Source organism: Merops nubicus, unplaced genomic scaffold (assembly GCF_000691845.1).
Source record: "Merops nubicus isolate BGI_N331 unplaced genomic scaffold, ASM69184v1 scaffold2492, whole genome shotgun sequence".
Classification (NCBI taxonomy): domain Eukaryota; kingdom Metazoa; phylum Chordata; class Aves; order Coraciiformes; family Meropidae; genus Merops; species Merops nubicus.
Genome location: NW_008592659.1, coordinates 5,550 through 24,166, shown reverse-complemented (window position 1 = coordinate 24,166; position 18,617 = coordinate 5,550). Strand labels below are relative to the sequence as shown.

Genomic DNA, 18,617 nt, shown 5'->3' with positions numbered 1-18,617 from the left:
CTTTCTGTTGGTCCATATTTTTATGCTCTACAAATTGCACAGAACTAACCACAACTTCTGTTATGGTCATACTGTCAACTGCACATGCATCTATTACTTATGACATTACTTACAGAAAAGTTATATATAGAAGCCTAGTGCAATACACACACTACTAATAGAGTATTTATATTTTTTACTCATCCTTTAACTATAATTCATGAGTAACCCAGAGGCTAGATTTTTTTTCAGATTATATTCTTCATCTGTGTCAAGACAAAAAAACCCAAAATACTTTTTTTTTTTTTTTTTTAAACATGAGAACACTTACCCTTGCTAATTCCAGGTAATGTTGCAAAGACTGGCTAACAACCCGGGTGTTTTCAAGAGTGATGGCAGGCCCTGAGAAGTACTTTTCAACTACCTTGTTCTGCAAGTATAATGAACATTGGCAAATATATCAAATGTATTGGGGAAAGGGAAAAAAAAACAACAACAATGCACGAACCAAAAATCAACCAAATAAACCCCACCATGCTACTATCAACAGCCTTCTGTAGCACTTACATCATCTTCAGCAAAGACAGAGAGACTGAAGAAGGCTCCAAGATAGGAGAGTCTTTGTAGCTCTCTTCCTGCACCCGTGCTTAAAGGTTTAGGCAACCACAAGGGCAAAGAGACAACCTATAAAACAGGAGAAACAGCAAGTTAAGCAAAGCTGCAGATACTCCTTTATCTGCACTGTCCCCTTTCAGTGTTTGCCACACACCCAGTCATGTCAATTACTAAATGGAAACATCTCAGTATTTCATCAATCTAAGCTAGTCTTTTTTGTCCTAGTTTTTCTAAATTCTCAGGGAATGGTACTCTTTTTACCAGTTCACTTTAAACTACTGTTTAGCTTGAGACACTACAGCAGCCCCTGTTTAGAATCCTGAAGAACACTTATCAGTGTGGATCATACAATACCAATGAAGTTAGTTATGTGCCTCTTTTAACTTAAAAAAAATAATAATCAGGCTGGGAACACTTACCAAGCTGCACATTGGGTGCGTTTTCCCAAACTTGATTTCACAAAGTTCACATAGTGCCTATAGAGAAATCCCAGGAAAAATTACTTCTGTGTTTAATGCCTAAGTAACCTGTTTGCAAATAACAAGCTTAACACAGTAAACTGCTGAAAAAGCCAAGTCTTTTTCCTTTAATTAGTGAGAAAACTCATCTACAATTGTGAAGAGGTCTAAAAAGAGCTAGAGCACACCCTACTCCCATTTTAGTTTTTACATCTGTTCCAAGTTGTCTCAAAAAAGTTAATGTCTCTCACAGGATAATAATTTCTTGCACTAATTTCAAAAATTAGCTGTGCAAATTGTTTGTTCAGAACATAACAATGCCTTTGCTGGACTTCTGAACTGCCACATAAAAGTCAGTAACAATAATAAATAGAGCAATTGTTCTATACATACACCAAGGCCTTTGTCTTTTGAATCAGAGTGGAAAAATGTCAGATGAACACAGAAGCCAGAAACAAAGAATCCTATCCAAGATCTCTAACTCACTTTCAACTGCAGCACAGAAAAAAGAAAGCAGTTACAACAAACAATTCTGAAAACACAAAAATACTGTAGGCTTTCACCTCTCCTGCTTCTCCTGTACTGTATGTTCTCATTCTTCAGTTATACTATAGCTAGTAACTACTACTGCATCCTTTTAGTGCACTGTGCCAGGTATAGACGATTAAAATGTAGTATCCTTTTCAAGTAGCCCTCACTTGTAGCCAACAGCCATATTTGCAACTGTTTGCAATTTAAATTGGAGGAAAATAACAGAAGAGCTGGAAAACACAAAGCTGGCAAAAATTGTTAGTATTGCAAGAGCACCAGATTTGCTTATCCAATTCCATTTGCAGCACCCAAGTCCAGCTAAATTCCTGAAGTACAAATTAAACCTGAGACACGGCAGCCTTTCTTTTGGCATCATGCACTGAAGAACCTAAAATCTGAAGGTATTAGCTGACAATGCTAATTCTCAGCTGACAAGCCAAGAATTTAGCTTGCTCCTTTGCAGCCAAGCATGCTTTTCGTAAGACTTTTGTTTTGCCAATAAAAGCAGTAGGAGGGAAGCAGGACCAACATATGCACTTAAACTCTAAAAATAAAACCCCCAACTTCTCAGTCAGGGAATTTTATGACATTTTCCTACACTGTTGAGTCACCAATTCAAATAATTTTGTCCTCAATTCAATAGATTTTAGTTTCCCACATACGAAACCGAGTCAAACAAACACTGGTATGGACATTGGGCCTTATTTTCCAGACAAACTGGGAGGGGCTTAGCAGGATTTTATAACTGTCCACAGCATTCTAACTAGTATGCACGATGAAATCCACGCATTTGATTAATCTTATAGAAAGCAACACTGATAGCCATTTGAAATCCCACTATACAAACACTGTATGTTAAGCTTAACATATTCTTGGCCTCAGACTCTACTAGATTTTTAATGATCTTTTACACATCTCACACCACGTTAAGCTTCCAGCAGAGTTTAACAGTAACCAAAAGAAATCCGCTGAAGTATGTTCTCTTATATAGAATTTGTGTAAGTCATCAGCAATCAGAAAGAAAATGCTTCTAGAAAGGAACAGTCCTTACCATAAGGGGGTATTTAAAATTGTCACTATCAAGGGAGCACTCTTTGGAAGCTACAGCCAGGCCTTGTAAGATGGGAATAAAGATCTGTAAAGACAAAGCAGATCACTTTATTCAAGAACAGGAAGCAACCAAGTGAGACTATTGCTGCACGCAGCATGAAATGTCTGTGCATTCTTCATCTACTGCAAGTTACACAAGTGAAAAACTGAGAACTCCTCTTTACATTTGCACCTGTTAAGCCTGAATACTTAAGAAGTTACTCAAAGCTAGAAAGTACCTTGCTCAATCCAGTGTGATGTATTGACTCGATGCCTGGGCATAACTACTTATCCACAAATACTTCTTTCCAAGCACTTTTAATTTTTTCCAGATCACATTCTAACTTGTTTCCAAGCATGTGCTTTGTGAACCAAAAAAAAAACCCCAGAGATATGTACATCTAGATTTGGACCCCAAGCCAACAGATACAAGCTGAAGCTGACAAACAGTCATGTCAGCACACTGACAAAAATCAGGTGGTGTTCCATCAACTTCTGTGTGTGGGAGGGAAAGCACATACACATTTCATACAGGGTCACTGTGGATCCCACATGCACGTGTGCAAGCAGGTGTATCACACACACAAACGAGAACCTCAGTTCTGCAGAAGTCTCCAACAGCCCGATTGCCCAAATGGGCAATAACTTATTTGCCTGTACACTTGGGGTAATAATGTAGTTTTAATTTTGCACATCATGTAAGTTGATTTTGTGCTGGTAAATTGTGACTGTGGTAAGAGTAAATGTAATAAGCAGCAGTCTAGGATTGTTATGAAAGAGGAAATGACGTGACAGGAACTTATTAAACAAAACTAATTATACCACATTAAAAGTCCCAATCACACAGCTCTGACAACTACACCCTCACAACATAAATTCCTATATTTATATATATAACAATAACAGCAAGAGGTCACACTGAATATTAAACTCTATTGTATTGCTACTAAGAAGAGATAAAAATATTATTAAATCATATAACAGAAAAGGACTATAAATAGGTGGTTGTCAGCTTCAGCTAGGGGAACAGTTCTCTTCTCCAGGGTAACTGACCTTTAACACTTCCCATAACCACTTTTTGACAGTTTTCAATGTACTTTCAAGTACATTTTAAAAGGTGTCCAGACAGAGCTATAAAGTATTAAAAGATACTTGTACTACACAAAAATTAGTTAATATCATTTTTTTTTTCAAAATTGGAAGGATCAAATGCCATTCTGAAAGCTCCAGTAGAGCTAAGTCACATAATACTACAGGAGCACTAATTAGAGACAAATACCTTACTGATCTGCTTTAACATTATATGGGCTACAAGAAGTATGTTAGTTTTGTGTCTTAATTAGTAGACCCACTAGTTCCCATTTTTTAGTCATCTCGGTGATCTACTTGGTTAATAAACCATCTAATGTTTCTCAGTCACCTCTAAAATATGAAAACTTAATGGACCAAGTTTTGTAAACTGCTCTTAGCACCTTGAATGTAAAATATTAAAGTTGCAAAGAAGGGTGAAGATTGCAAGACAGAAAAAACAATCTTTCTGAGTATGATTACAGAAGATTGCTGTCTTACACATACATTTTTAAGATATTTTGTACAGAAGCAGAAAAAGTTGAAAATCCAAGATCAATCCCATAATATATGCCTGCATATTCCAAGTAGCTCACGTTAACACTACACAAATGTGTGCTATTAGCAAATGCAGTTTAAATATTTAGAGCCAGCAAATAACTAAAGTCAGTCTTTTTATACAAAATGTTCAATGAGTTAAAAACAAACAAAAAACAAACTCCTACTGCTTAACAGGTTGCTAGCCCCTGGAGAAACAGGTATAGAACTGTTAGATGCAGAAGTAACCTCTGGAAATCCACTCTCTTGGATACTGCAAGTAACAGAACCATATGATGTGATTCTTTATTCCTTTTACTCATGCCTTACCTGTTTGAACACCTCTTCATCCTGATAAGTGGTTCTCACCAGTTCCTGGATGAAGCCAAATGGGAGATTCCTACACAGCATATATGGTACCAGCAAAGACTGCTGCTGCAATGACCTTTATTTGTGTATAAAAAAATAAAATATCCCAAACTACTGATTATTCACAGTAGTATTTGTAGTACTATTTGCAAAAACATCAGAGTAATTGCATCTAAGGATGTGCCAGAAAGCAGATTATGAACATGTAGACACTCCTACTCCTTTCAAAAGTAACTAAACTTGTCTCCTCAAGTTACTTGTGGAAAGGTTATTCTGAAACAGATGCTGCTGCCAACATCACACTTTAGCTTAATGAGGCTGGGAGGAAATAACAGCTTCTGGGTAGTAATAGGTTCTCCCTTCTACTCCTCTTTAATGAAAAAGACCTTTGTTAAGTTCAACTAGTGGGAACAACGTTTTTTGAAGTTTGCTTTTCCACACTAAAACACGTAACATTAGTCTTTTCTGAATTAACAGTCATTACTTTTACTGCTCCTTAGGATTTTTGAAAAAAAGTATCTTCTTTTCCCCCTTATTTACATATATAAATTTATTCTAATGTCAACATTGGTTCACATAAAGACAAAACTATCTGAGAGCACAGTGGATAACTGGTGCACTTTTAAAGACTATAGTAGCATTGTTTGGAAACACAAATACAAAATTATGCAAATTTTAGTAAAAGTCACATCCCATTTTAAAAACCTTTTTACAGTTCCAACTAAACTGGCTGCTAGTTAACTGCTGTTGAAACTACTGTACTGGAAATTTCAGAGTTGTGATTTAGTGTAGAATGTCTACACACAGATTTACATTACCAAATCTGTTGTGGTAAACTCTCTGAAGTAAACAAGTGCTATGCCACTTTAGCAGTTTTTGCTACACATTTTGATAAGACTGTTTCTCAGATGCAGCTCTACTGGTTACTGACTTTCACAGGAGTAGTGCCACAACAATCTGCAAGTAAAACAGTTTATGCATGAGGTAAGGTAAAAAAACATCTTGTTTAACTCAGATCCCCCACTTAAACTGTTCAAATGAACCTGGATTATTTTACCCAAACACTAGTAGAAAAACACTTAAACTGGTCTTCATCAACATTATCAGTGGGAGCAATAGTCTCCAATGTAAAGCAATGAACTACTCCTCTGGCACATACATCTATCCTGCTCCAATAACTGATCTTAGTTTTCTTATCTTATCCCCAAAAGAAAAAAACAAATCTCATCCCAGAACAGTTCAACTTCCAAGATTAACATCAGCTCTGTTTACCTTGGTTGTGTTAAGGATCCCTGTAGCACCAAAGCAGCGTGTGAAATGCACTGTGATCGGATGTTGCTCAGTAACTGGCTAACTGTTGGCTGGCTACACATCTGATAAAAAGAATTTTATTTTAATACAAACTAGAAGTGTTCAGAGACAGAACAGACAGGAGATACAATAAATTTCTTTATTCCTGCAGTATGAATGTAATATACAAACTAAGATTAGCACTACTCCAGTTAAAAACCTTTTATATGTAACCTGAAAAGTTTTCTCCTGAGAAGCAAAAGCTTAAAGCAGAGTATAGAGCACTGACAGGGAGCTGCTTTCAGAAATGTACATTTTACAAGGAATAAACTTGGATAAAAAGCAGTAGATCAAAAGGGGAAAGGTAATTTCTAAGACAGCTTGTTTTAGAGATGTAAAACATTAATTCATCATATGTATATAGGACCTTCTAAATTCTATCAGTCTGTTTCTACAGCACAGCTGTGAACAAAGCACTATCACCAGCTTACTGCTATCACTTTTCTACCAATTTTTCCCACTAAACAGTAAAAGGAGTGTCTGTGACAGGTACTGACAGAACTTCACCCATCTGAAATGTACCTTTGGTGCTTTCCTCTCCTCTATTCCAACTCTGTCAAAACACTCAATGAGGTAGTTCAGCATCTCTGTCTCCTTACAGTTTTCAATGGTGAAGTGGTCACTGCAGGAATCGGAAACACTTGAGCTGCCAGAGCCTCCCATACTTTAAAACACACCAAAAAAGGAAACAAAGCATTAGAGACAGTTATTGTCTTGTGCACAATCAAATAACTCAAGAGCTCTTGACTTCCTCTGTCAATTTTCTGGTGACTCCATCCCATCACACATGGCTCAATAATTAAGATAACTTCTGTGATCTATGAAGAGCTCTCCATTCAACAGCTTGCCCAGCTCTGAAAGTTCAGCTGTACTGTAGCATGACTGAAGAATCAACTGTCTTATTAAATGAGTAAGTATCTGAAAGACAGCAATAAGGTGCACGACTTCAGTGGGAATCAATAAATCTTGTTCTCACATGGCAACACCAAAAATGAACAGCCATTAAGCTGTACATGACATCAAAGCTGTTCGGACAGATGCTCAGGACATCACAACACTTCCACACCACGATGCAGCCTCCTCAGTTTCTGCACAATCTCTGCGTATTGCATTTAAAGTGGCAGAAATTTCACCAATTCTGCCAGCACTAGCCAACCCAGGGAAGGCAAGATCCTCCCACTAAAGAGAAGAAACCATAGGTAGCAGGCAGGGCTACAACCAACCATTTCCCAATCTCTAAGAAAGGAGAATAAATGAAACAGAAGGCAATGCATCAAAGTAACTTTTAAAAATTCCCACATTAAAGATCAACCAATTTCAACTCAGTTAATTTCAACTTCCTTGCAGTAAAATATGCTATTGCATTAAGTAGTACAGCCTCCAGGGGAGAGGGAGAAAAGAAAATACCAATATTGTAAACCCACACTAAATCCACAAAAATAAAACCATACTTGAATCGAGAAAAATGAAATCCAAGAAGTGAGAACAGAACTCAAGACTCTCAATCTCAGACTTATTTCAACAGAACTCTTACACAACAGCTTGGCAATGCTAATTAAAAGCTAAGTCCTCATTTTACAGAACATTCACTTTATGTAAATGGAATTTAAGATACAGCAATTACATGGATGTTCTACTCCCATTCCCCAAAGAAAAGTCTGTATGCAGTCAGGGTGGACTTAAATGAAGATCAGTTTATAAGGCTCAGATCTTAAAGTGGAGAAAAAGAGTATTTGCTTCCTTAAATACAGCTTTTTAAAACCATGTTTAAAACTACAAACTGTAAAATACTTTACATTTTAATAATTGAGCTGCACAAATCTGCTGTGCAAGCTTTACAGTCCAACCAATAAATCAGGGAAAGGTTCTTATTGCTAAGCATCTGGTAGCTCAGCATGTTAAGAAACTTAACTTCTAAGAGCAGCAATCCCTCTTGGCAGAGAGAATTAGCTTTCAGTTACTCAAAACTAATCCATGTAAAATGTAGCTCTATTAAAATAGTACTCGGTAACCATGAAATCTACACACATTTTCTCTGCTAAAATCTCTCTTTTCAACCTCTTGACTCCTCACATTCAGCTTAAAAATTACCCTTCTAATAACATCAATTTATATTTAAAAAAACCCTACTACTTCTATGGTTAGTCATTCTGTTAATGATTTCACTGCAGCAGTAACTGAAATTATTCTAATCCAAAGCTCATACATCCATCATACACACACTGAATGCCTTGGTATTTTCCAAATGCAAGTTGTTGCATAATTGTACATTCACTATGTTTATAATTTAACTAACATCTTACTGCTGTCTGCAGAATGCCAGGACATATTATACAAACTAGGACTGCAGAAGCAGAGCAGCCTCAGAAATCCTCAGCAAAGGCTTTGCAACTCCATCCAACATTTGGATTAAATGGCCAACAGAATAAAAATCAAACAAAACAGTGGGGGAAAAACAATCCTAAATTTCACTCACAGAAAAATCCCTAAAAATTGTATCATCAAGTTCACTCCCCTGACAGGTATCTAGAATGGAGAAAAGGAGAAAAGGAGATTCTATTGGATGGTCTTCTAATTAACAGTCTTGACTTCAGCAGTAGCATCCCAAGAAACCACAGGAACAATCACAGACAGAAAAGCTACTGGGGGAAAATAATCACTTCATACCGAGTCTTTTTGGGCACTCCCTGACATGACAAGATGCTTCCTAAAGGCTTGAACTAGCTTAGCTTTAGAAGGCTCAAGCAATTAGATTTCCCCCAATTTTTGCTCTAACTACTCCAAAGGGAACTGGAAGTCTTGGAGGAACTCTTTTCCTCTTAGCTGTTCAACATACATAGAGTATTTAAAACTCTCATCTTGCTTCCCTTACGCATTTGTAAATTCTAAGTGGCTCTGTTAGGCTACATGGCCAGCCAGAGGCCACCTCAGAATTACTATCAGTCATAATAAGGGCTCTGAACACTCATAGAAAATGTACAGGATACTTGTAAGACTCCAGAAGTATCTTCTATTCCAGCAGCCTCTACTATTCACCACGTCAAAGGGCCAGTTTAAACATCCAGGTGTATTGTCTTTACAGGTTAGAGGAGCAATCCTCAGCTGTCAAGCAGCAATGAATTTTCAACAGTCATACTGCTTGAATGTATACACAACTGCAGGCTATTTGTCACTCTATCTTTTTCTACATGTTAACCTTTATCCTCATTTTCCAGTTTTTCATAGGAAAATGTGCACATGATGTACCACTGGTTTTAAAATTACAGGTATGGGTGCATAATATTCCTTCTACTCATAGAGTCACTGGGGAGTTCCACTCAAACATCATTTCAGAAACCATCCTCATTAAACCTAAGAAGCAGTATGATTAGCATTTTATCTTAGTCATCCCCTCCAAAAGAGCTGACTAACTGGCATTCATTGTGCATGTTTATACACCCATCCAAGTCATCTCCTTGGCTTTAGCCATTTCCCAAGTTACTCTGAAGAAAACTTGACACTACACAGACTGTTAGCTCCTAAGGAACCAAACATGCAGGTTACGTTCTCTTTCTCCAATACCTGGACCCAAACTGGACACAAGAAAAATCATCTTCTTCATTTTCTTCATCACTACTGTCCTCAGACACATCAGAAACAGCAAGGAGGAGGAGGGAGAAAGGGCTGTCGTATGTACTACCACAACAAAAATGAAAAAGGCCATCAGATTTGTTTAAGCCCAAAGAAAAAGGAAATGGTAGCTTTGTAAGTCTGCCAGAAATCATCTTGAAACATGCAGACAACAGGTAGCTCCATGTTAGTAACCCCAAGACTATACTAACATGCTCTGTTACACTGCTACAAGTTATTTGCATATCAAAACACCACAGGTTCAAAAAACAAATATTTAAGAATTTGAGACCTAATAAAAATTATGGCTTAAGTGTGAATGTTTAGACATGACTGAACAATAAGTATTACAATTCTAAGCTACTGAACTTTAAAGCAGTAGTCTCGAAAGCTTGCATGCTCATTTCTCCCTCCTGCAGGGACTGGGATTCCAGGAGCAGCCAAGAGAGACAATGTAGTAGTGCTCGGCCTGGCATACTGAAATCAGCTAATCTCTAATTTAAATCTATGCACTAGAGAATGAAATCTGACATGGTCCAGCAAGTAACTTTCAACAAATCAACTAAAGCTCTGCTGAGAAAACTGATTTCAAAGCAGGCAGTCTGTCTGGTTTACTACCCAGCAGTGGCAACTGAACAGAAAGAGAATAGTTTAACTGGAATGGAAGTAAGAAGAGGAGGAAATTAAACCAATATTGTTAACTTCAAAGTAATTACATGACACTTCAAATGTTCACAGCAGTAGGTTTAACATTTTGGCAAAGTTAGCTTGTTAGGAAGGCAATATATTAGCACAAACCAAAACACAGAAACCAACTCAGGTTAAGTAGGGTGAACTCAGCACAAACTTGAGTTATTCCAAACTGCACCATTATGCCACACCCTGCACGGCACACACTCAACACACTCTTTTGCTCTTGTGAAATACCTAGAAGGAATCCTGTTCTGTAAAGAAGAACGCCTGCGCAAGGCACTGGGTGAAGCAGTAAACAAAGGTGGACCCATTGTTGTGGGTCTCTGTCTGGATGTGATGACAGGCATGGCTGGAGGGCTAGCAGCCATGGCTGGAGGACTTGGCGAACTAGATGGGATGGAAATGTTCAAGGAACGTGGGATGGAAGAAGCTGAAAAACCTCCAGAATGGGCAACAGTGTATGGCCGGTACCTCGGGGAGGAAGGCTGTGTCCAAGAAGGGCTCGTTGCTGTGAGGTGAGAGCTGACAGTAATGGAAGGCACAGATGTAGTGGCAACTGAACTGGCTGGTGGGGTAAGAGATGAACCAGTCATTGGTACATAGCTTGTGAAATTGGTAGTAGGAGCTGGACTAGTCCCATAGAGACTAAACCAGTTACATGGGAAAAAGAAAAAAAAAAAAAGCAATGATTTAGGATATGCAGAAAAAGGGGTGAAAAAGATTAAATGAGCAAGAGAAGCTCTTGCTCTTCTTGATGACCTTTCAGCAATAGTTCTGCAGCTTACAAACATTACTCCTTTTTACTAAGACAAGTTGAATAATAAGTTGAATAAAACTGTCACAATCTACACACTTTTAACTTATGTCATGGCCTTCACTGATGGAAGTTAGGGATATTTCTCAGAAGGAACCAACTACATGGCTTTAACCTATCAAATATACTTCCAGCCACGGCAATACCATGAAAAATGGTGAAATGCAGGGACATTCACAGGGAAAAGAGCAAAGAATTTGAAAAAATCTAGCCTGTCTATTGTTCTTGGCACATTTCTATGCCCTTCTCTCTCTTTTAGTCTACCAATCAATAGTCAAGGGAAATCAGTATTCAGTTATAATCAGAAGTCACCTGGATAATGAACTGGAACCAAAGGAGCCCACGTTACAGAACATGGGGCTGCTTCCTGGGTTAGAGCCCATGTTTAAAATCAGGCTTCTGTCAGGAGACCGGGCAGCTGCAGCAATCGGTTGTGATGTAGCTGTCAGGCTAGCAAAGGGGTTTTCATCTCTTGACTGGGTGGACATCATCAGCACTTCCATCAAAATCTGGCCAATCAAGTCCTTAAAATCTGAAAACACTGGTAATAAGAAAAGAAGAGTTAGTGACCTCACCTACTGCCTTCATCTACACACTAGTCAGAGACACAAACATTACCAGAGATTTCAGCTAAGGAGGACAGTGCTTTACTCCTGTGAATTAAGTGCTGCTTTTGGCAATAGCAATAGGCTGACACATTTATCATCTCTCTGTCTGCATTAACTAGGTTCTGGAATCATAGCTACATGAAAATATAACTTTTGTGGAAAGTACAAAAAAATCATAGATGACCTAATATCATAACTGTTGATTAATATTAAAGTTGACGTATCTGTCCCTCTCATTTTTGCACCCAGCTTCTGAGTTGGGCAAGTTGTGCCATAAAAAAGGAAGAAAATATACACACACACACACACACACACACCACCTATGCCCACACATAAAATAACTATTTTGAATTTAGTCATATCTTACAGCTGACATATAAAATATAACTTGTTATATAAAATACTCAAGAATTCTTAGCTTATCAAATTAACTGCCAAATGTCTATTATGGTGCAAGACAACCCATTGATTCAGTAAAAGATCTGTGAAACAAGAAAATTCCCAGCAACACTGCAGTATCAGCACACCAGTAAGCATTAACAACATAAAAACACACCCAGCAAGAACACAGCAATGGAGTAAAACAGGAGCTATGACCAATAGCTCACATATTCCTTTTTGGGGATTCCATTTCCTGCTACATCTGCTGAGACAGACACTGAAATTGAGCAAAGACCACAAGTACATGGCTCTGGCATTGCAGTAAAGAGAGAAAAAGCTAAAAATAAAGGAACATGGCACTCAACTAAAACAATCCCTAACAACAATAACAGTTCAGGTACCGACCTTCCTTTGGGTTCTGCTTAAACTGGGCAGAGAGTGAATTCAGGAAGATGACATCTCTGTCTCGGTCCTTCCAAGAGACTCTGAAGATCTTACAGACCAGCTGTAAAGCTTGCTCCTCAGACACTTCAGACCCAGACAGAGGTTCCTTGGTTGGAGAGTGGATTAGGAAAAAAAAAAAAAAAAAAAAAGCAACTTATTTGTAATTATATTTGTCAAGTCACAATCAGATGCAGCTTTTCTTTAACCAGCTTCAGACTAACTCTTAATGACAGACTTCATACACTTCTGAAGGACATAGAGGTATTTGTCAAAAAAACAAAAGAGATGCAGAAAAGATGTAGCAGAAATATGCAAATCCAGGAGAAAGCAAATTCCCAAAACACATTCAAAACCAGTATGCCAAGAAGGGAAATTGAACCACAATGTCTGTTTTAAGGAACTAATTGGAGATTCAAATTTTCATTATGCATAGATATTTTAAGAGTTTCTTGTGAAAGTGGAGGCTTCCCCAAATCTTTCCTGCTTTCAAATCTTTGCCAAGATAAAGTAATCTTTCACTTGAATAAAGTCAGGACAGGACAAGACTCAAGAATTTGTCTTTCTTCCAAAAAACAAACATCACAAACTGCTCAAAAAAGAAAAATGAAAAACTAATTGCTCTAAAAAGAATGCTATCATATACAGTGGCTAGCACAGGTTCAATGGGAGGATTCTTGCATCCTAAGGCAGCTTTGAGGGTGCACCTGAAAATAAATGGCGGAATACAGAAATAAAACTGAAGTAATTAACCCTGCAATGTGAGGGGAGGTAGCATTTAAAAACATTTTCAAAACATACATGACAAGCCAGCAACTTAACTCTCTACTCCCCTACACTCTTCTACCAACACTGTAAAAGCAGCATAAACACAGATAATCTACTGCATAGAGTTCCAAAGATGGAAAGGTTTTTGTTTCAGGGCTATTTTCCTGCAACAGTTACATTTAACAGACACAAAAAATTAATCTGATATTTGACTAATAGAAGTGAACATTACACTGCTTGATATACTTTTTGAGACAGTAATACTATTTTAGAAAAAGTCAGTGAGGAAGAACAAAATGCAGACTGAAAAAAACAAGGTTCCCACTAAAAACACCCTTTTCAAAAGCTTGTCCTCAAACCATTGATAAACCATAAATTTTGCCATGTCAATACATTTTTATTGACTTGATCACTCTACTAGTATTTGATTGGTTTCTAGTACTTCTTTCTACCTCTTGCCCATTTCAGAAAAGAGGGCTTCATCACTGACTTCATGTCCAATGCAGATAGCCACACAAGAAAATGTTTTGTCCAGAAATGAGAACTGTGCTGTCTCCTATCCACTTAACTTTTGCCATGTTCAAATGAGTAAGAGGAATTGAACTGAGCTTGCAGAGCTTTACTTTATATTCCAGCACTCCCTGGCCCTCCACCCCCCACTTCAAGATTGTCCTTGATTCCAAGCTATTTATTTCATAGTAGCACAATGCAAGCTGTCCAACTGCCTGATTTGCAGCCTGGAATTGAGTGGAAAGGATTCTGCAGCAGGGTTATTGCTACATGGCTTTAAGCCAGGCTTTTACCAACTGACCTTATTACTGACAGTGCAGGAATAAACAAAGACATCTAATGAGCACTGCAAGAATTGTTGTAGAAACTTCTCTCCACTACACTGATGTCCCATTTCTTTATGGCTTTATTTCACATGGGCCTTAAAATTAAATGACAAAGAAAACCATTTCAGGTCTCAAGTATTTCTTCAGGCCTACTGCATATAAAAAAAAAAAAATCTGGGTATGAATAGGTCACTTTTGTAGGATATAACAAAGTAATTTTCTTCATATTTTCCAAATATTCATAAAATCATTTGAGATAATCAAAATACAGTTTTGATATTTAAAGCTTGGACATTTTTTCCTTTCCACAAAGTTTAATGGGGAAATGCAGTGAAGAAATTGGTCACAGATGCTATCTGAGGGTTAGTTCCATGTTCTTGAAGGTACATATTCAAAATATGGAGACAACTGAACTCACTGCAAGCTAGAACTCTGCACCACTCCTCCCTCCAGCCAACATCCACCAGACTAACCTTATCTGTCAGACTCCTTTTCTCTCTGCGATCATTCTCATCCACCTCCATGTTTTCAATGCCTGAATCCACATCTACCTGGGACATGCTGCAAGTGGAAATAAGAAAAGCCCATTAACTTGTAGAAAGTCAGAGTCTCCTCTGTAAGGTGCTGACTGAAGGAGCATAACCTTAAGTGCAAGCACTAGAGAAAAAACAATGCAATAGGAACAACCATATGCACAAACAGCAATTAAAATCACTAGCTGATAAGTGTTTCTCATATTACATTTATTTTAAAATCAAGAAACACAAGTCTAAATTTCTTCAGCAAGCAAAAACTACACAGCTATCACATCACACCACCTTTTCTTTTCTAAATAGAGTAGCTGAATTATCCCCACGAGATATGCTCATCATTTAAGGGCTAAAATGATGCTTTGTCTTTTATCACTTTAGGTCAGTAATTCCCACTAAAACCAGACTAGGAAAAGCATTACAGTGGTCTAAACAGAGTGCCATTTTTAAGCATTACATTGTATTGCATTCACACAGCTGGAAGTGAGAAATGGCAGAATGTTTTCCTGTGTAAGTGGTTTTGATGATCAGCACTATGCAGTACTTGCTGGCTTATACAGGCTGCATTTTTTACCTTTTCTCACAGGAGACACTATCAATATCCATGCTCTGAGACCGAGAGAGAGACTGAGATTGTGTTTCAAGGCTGTTGGATGGAGAACTGCTGAGGGAACTCACTCCTTCGCTGCTCTGGCTTCGGTGGGCTACTCCTAGAGAAAAGGCAGCACCAAGATTACCACTGCAGAGATGAGAAGGCACTACACACTTACTTGGATGGAACTACTATTTTCCAGTCCTCTTCTTAAGTATTCTTACAAGCACATTAGAAAATAAATGTTAGTAATATTCACATTTGACTACACACAACCACATTTTCTACCTTCCCTTGCAGCAGCAATACAGGAATGCTTACCTGCATTACAAGACAGAGAACAAAACTGATTTTGCATCCATGAAGTGTTCAGAGATTCACTCCAATTAGAAAAAAACAAACTAAACAAAAAACCATAACACACACCAGCAAACTGATCTCATAATTATAAGACTTTGTCAAAGCCCCTCTGAAATCTTTCCCATCAGGATAGGACTTCACCCTGGGTCATTACAATAGAGTTAACTTGGTTGAGGATACAGGACAAAACTAATCTGAGTTCTGATAGTCCTCCCCCAAAACCTCCCACAACTTACTGGGAAATTGTCAGTTCTCTTCCTTCTCCACAAAAATAAAATAAGCATTCAAGGAGTCCAAACAACATGCACTAAGTGCAACACCAGCAAATGGAGATCAATATAATGGCTTTGGGTCACGGCTGATGGGCATCAGGATATGCACAGATGGATTCACTTTGCAATGAGGCAAGTGTTGAGAAGTGTTAGATACTAGCATGGTAGGAGGAAAGTTATAGACATATTTCCAAATAATCCAGGAAGAGCTTTGTATTCAGTAACAATGGAAGCTGAAGGAGTTCTGCAAACATCTAAAAGAGACTGTTGCGTAGTTTATCCCTAAACTTTGTGCATACTGACACTGTTTGAAGTCATGATTTCTAATAAAGTAGCAATAATTGCAAGCTGTAATTGTAGTTCTATCAATTACAGGTATTTGGTGTCAGTAAACAAAGCCCTTGAAAGAGCAATAAAAAAGGCATTGTTTATCTACCTGCTTAAAAAAGAAAGCAGGGAATTTCACTCCTTTGGGTTCTTTTGCCTGAAGTTTACAGAACATTTCCCAGAGAGTATTACATTCCAGGTGAGAAGTGTAAAACCAGATTGACAACCTATTTTTAAATTCCAGCACTGGCTGTGTTTCGTGATACTAGTGGAAAGTGCAAGTGTGTCCTGTGCTTGTGGCAGCCACAGTCTGAAGTTAACAGCAGGGGCAGCAAAACAGAACAAATTAGCATTACAGTCTTGGGCACAAACAGGTTTTGAGCACCCTTCCCAAAGCTTTTCTAGGTCTTGAAACACTCAGGTCTTCAAACAAAAAGTGGAAAAGACATATGAGATAAAAGTAATCTGCACTGGTATTCGGAAAGGAATTTAACAAGCAGATTGCCCAAAGACCTATGTTCTATGACTAACATGTAAAAGCAATCTCAGGTATAGAAAGATAACACAGAATACGTATGGAATTTCCACGTATCACAACATTGCTAAATGAAAATTTACTCTTTTCTTCAAAGCTGCTATGCTTGGGTTAGTAACCTCAGGGCTGCAGCCTGATCTTTGCCCCATATCTCCTACCCTGGTGTGAAGAAGTCATGCATTATTAAACTCCTGCAATGAATGGCACTGTAAGAAGCAAACACTATACTGACCAGGTAACTTCTGTTTCTGACCATCAAACAATCCATTCTGGATAATTAGGCACTGTCCACTGTAGACCTTCTGTTTTAAGACTTCATCTAAGGTCTTGGCCAACTGACCACTTCAAGCCATGACAAACCCGTCTGCCCGTACACAAACATTTCTGCCTTCAGGTACATGTTTTCACACCTCCTGTTCTGCTGACATTGTTTACACAGTTGTGCATTACAATGGGTCAAGACCTCATCTATCTGAAAACTAACATTTTATTTTCCTGGTTTCACTTGCACCTGGATTAAATCTGTGAGCCACCTCACCACACAGTTGCTAAGGGAGAGGCAGTGAGAAATACTCCTTCTAGCCTAAGAGGGTGTAAAATACTCACATAGCCACAGGCTGAGTGAACACACAGTAAGTGACTTCTGCACTGTTCTTAAGAAAAAAAAGAGTCACCTTTGCTTCTGGGTTGCTGTCTATAATCGTGAGGACAATACACAGTGTTAAATTCCATCTGCAATGAGTTTTTCTCAGGAAATGCTTTTGATAGCTTTTCTCTGTCCTCCTTAGGGTACAAGACAACAAAATAAGCAGGAAGGAGTCACTTCTAGGTATTTCAGAACAGCACTGTAATTAAGTTACAATATTTAAGCTTGTAAATTACTGTACTTGCCAAAGGGAAAACCATAAAAATTCAGGAAGCAAATAGGTAAACAGATGAAGAAAATTCTTCATGACTGTCAAAGGCCACTGGAAAAACTACTATTTCTATCAAATTGTTAAAAATCACCTCAAGCATTGTATGCAGTTTTCTATGCCTCCATATAAGATATCAAAGAGTTGGACTCGATGATCTTAAGGGTCTTTTCCAACCCCAATGAATCTATGATATCTAAAAGTTTAAAACAATCTTGACATTTGTTTTAAGATTGGTCCTATGAACCTCTTAGCTCAGTAACATAACAGGCAAAACAACAAAAGTTTTCAGATAAAGATCACAATATTGGAAAACTTGACAATTTCTTTTGATTGCCAAGATATCCAACTTGAAATCAGAATTATTATTTATGCTTTTTTAAGTCAAAAGCGGTTTTATGTATAAGAATATTGTCTTCATCTCTCTACACAGTAACCCTCCTAGCTATCCATGCTTTCTACATTTGTCTGATTTTAAGAGATCAGGCATTATATCCTTTCTTCTAATAAACACCATTTGTAAAATATCTTGTACTCACTCCAGTAAATAGTGAAACCGCCCAAGTAATACAAAGGAGAAAGCAAAAACTTTCCTCTTACACTGACAATGCACAGTCAAAGCCTACTATTTTTATTTGTGCCCCACACTAGTAATTACAGATCAGAAACGAACTTGGGACTGATTGCTAAAATGTACCTAGGAACTAATCAATAAAAACTATGTTGCAAGACTGAAGAGTTTTTTCCCCATCTCCTTGACAAACTGTCTTTCTGTTCTGCCCCAGTAAACTCTATTACAAACTTCAGGCTTTGATAACCCACATTTTTACTGTCATTAGCTTACCCGTATCTAGAAAACAACTGCATCTAACCAGTTATTATTTGGAAAATGAAAACAAAAAGTACTTTCACCATTTTAGAATGTTTCTTTCTGAAAGTTC

At 37.8% G+C, this 18,617-nt stretch overlaps 1 protein-coding gene across 1 annotated transcript in view; it reads right to left on the bottom strand.

Annotated features, from left to right (window-relative positions):
- The window catches only part of UBE4B (ubiquitination factor E4B), a gene marked incomplete at its 5' end in the record, with an annotated part of 32,533 nt that overhangs the window by 13,603 nt on the left and 313 nt on the right, over nucleotides 1-18,617 (bottom strand). Inside the window, 13 exons of the mRNA XM_008935200.1 lie at nucleotides 311-409; nucleotides 547-663; nucleotides 1,014-1,070; nucleotides 2,635-2,718; nucleotides 4,608-4,722; nucleotides 5,919-6,019; nucleotides 6,519-6,660; nucleotides 9,558-9,671; nucleotides 10,533-10,943; nucleotides 11,425-11,653; nucleotides 12,507-12,651; nucleotides 14,620-14,707; nucleotides 15,251-15,386. Of these exons, the coding sequence (XP_008933448.1) occupies nucleotides 311-409; nucleotides 547-663; nucleotides 1,014-1,070; nucleotides 2,635-2,718; nucleotides 4,608-4,722; nucleotides 5,919-6,019; nucleotides 6,519-6,660; nucleotides 9,558-9,671; nucleotides 10,533-10,943; nucleotides 11,425-11,653; nucleotides 12,507-12,651; nucleotides 14,620-14,707; nucleotides 15,251-15,386 (1,838 nt within the window). The remainder of the gene's footprint in view (nucleotides 1-310; nucleotides 410-546; nucleotides 664-1,013; nucleotides 1,071-2,634; nucleotides 2,719-4,607; nucleotides 4,723-5,918; nucleotides 6,020-6,518; nucleotides 6,661-9,557; nucleotides 9,672-10,532; nucleotides 10,944-11,424; nucleotides 11,654-12,506; nucleotides 12,652-14,619; nucleotides 14,708-15,250; nucleotides 15,387-18,617) is intronic.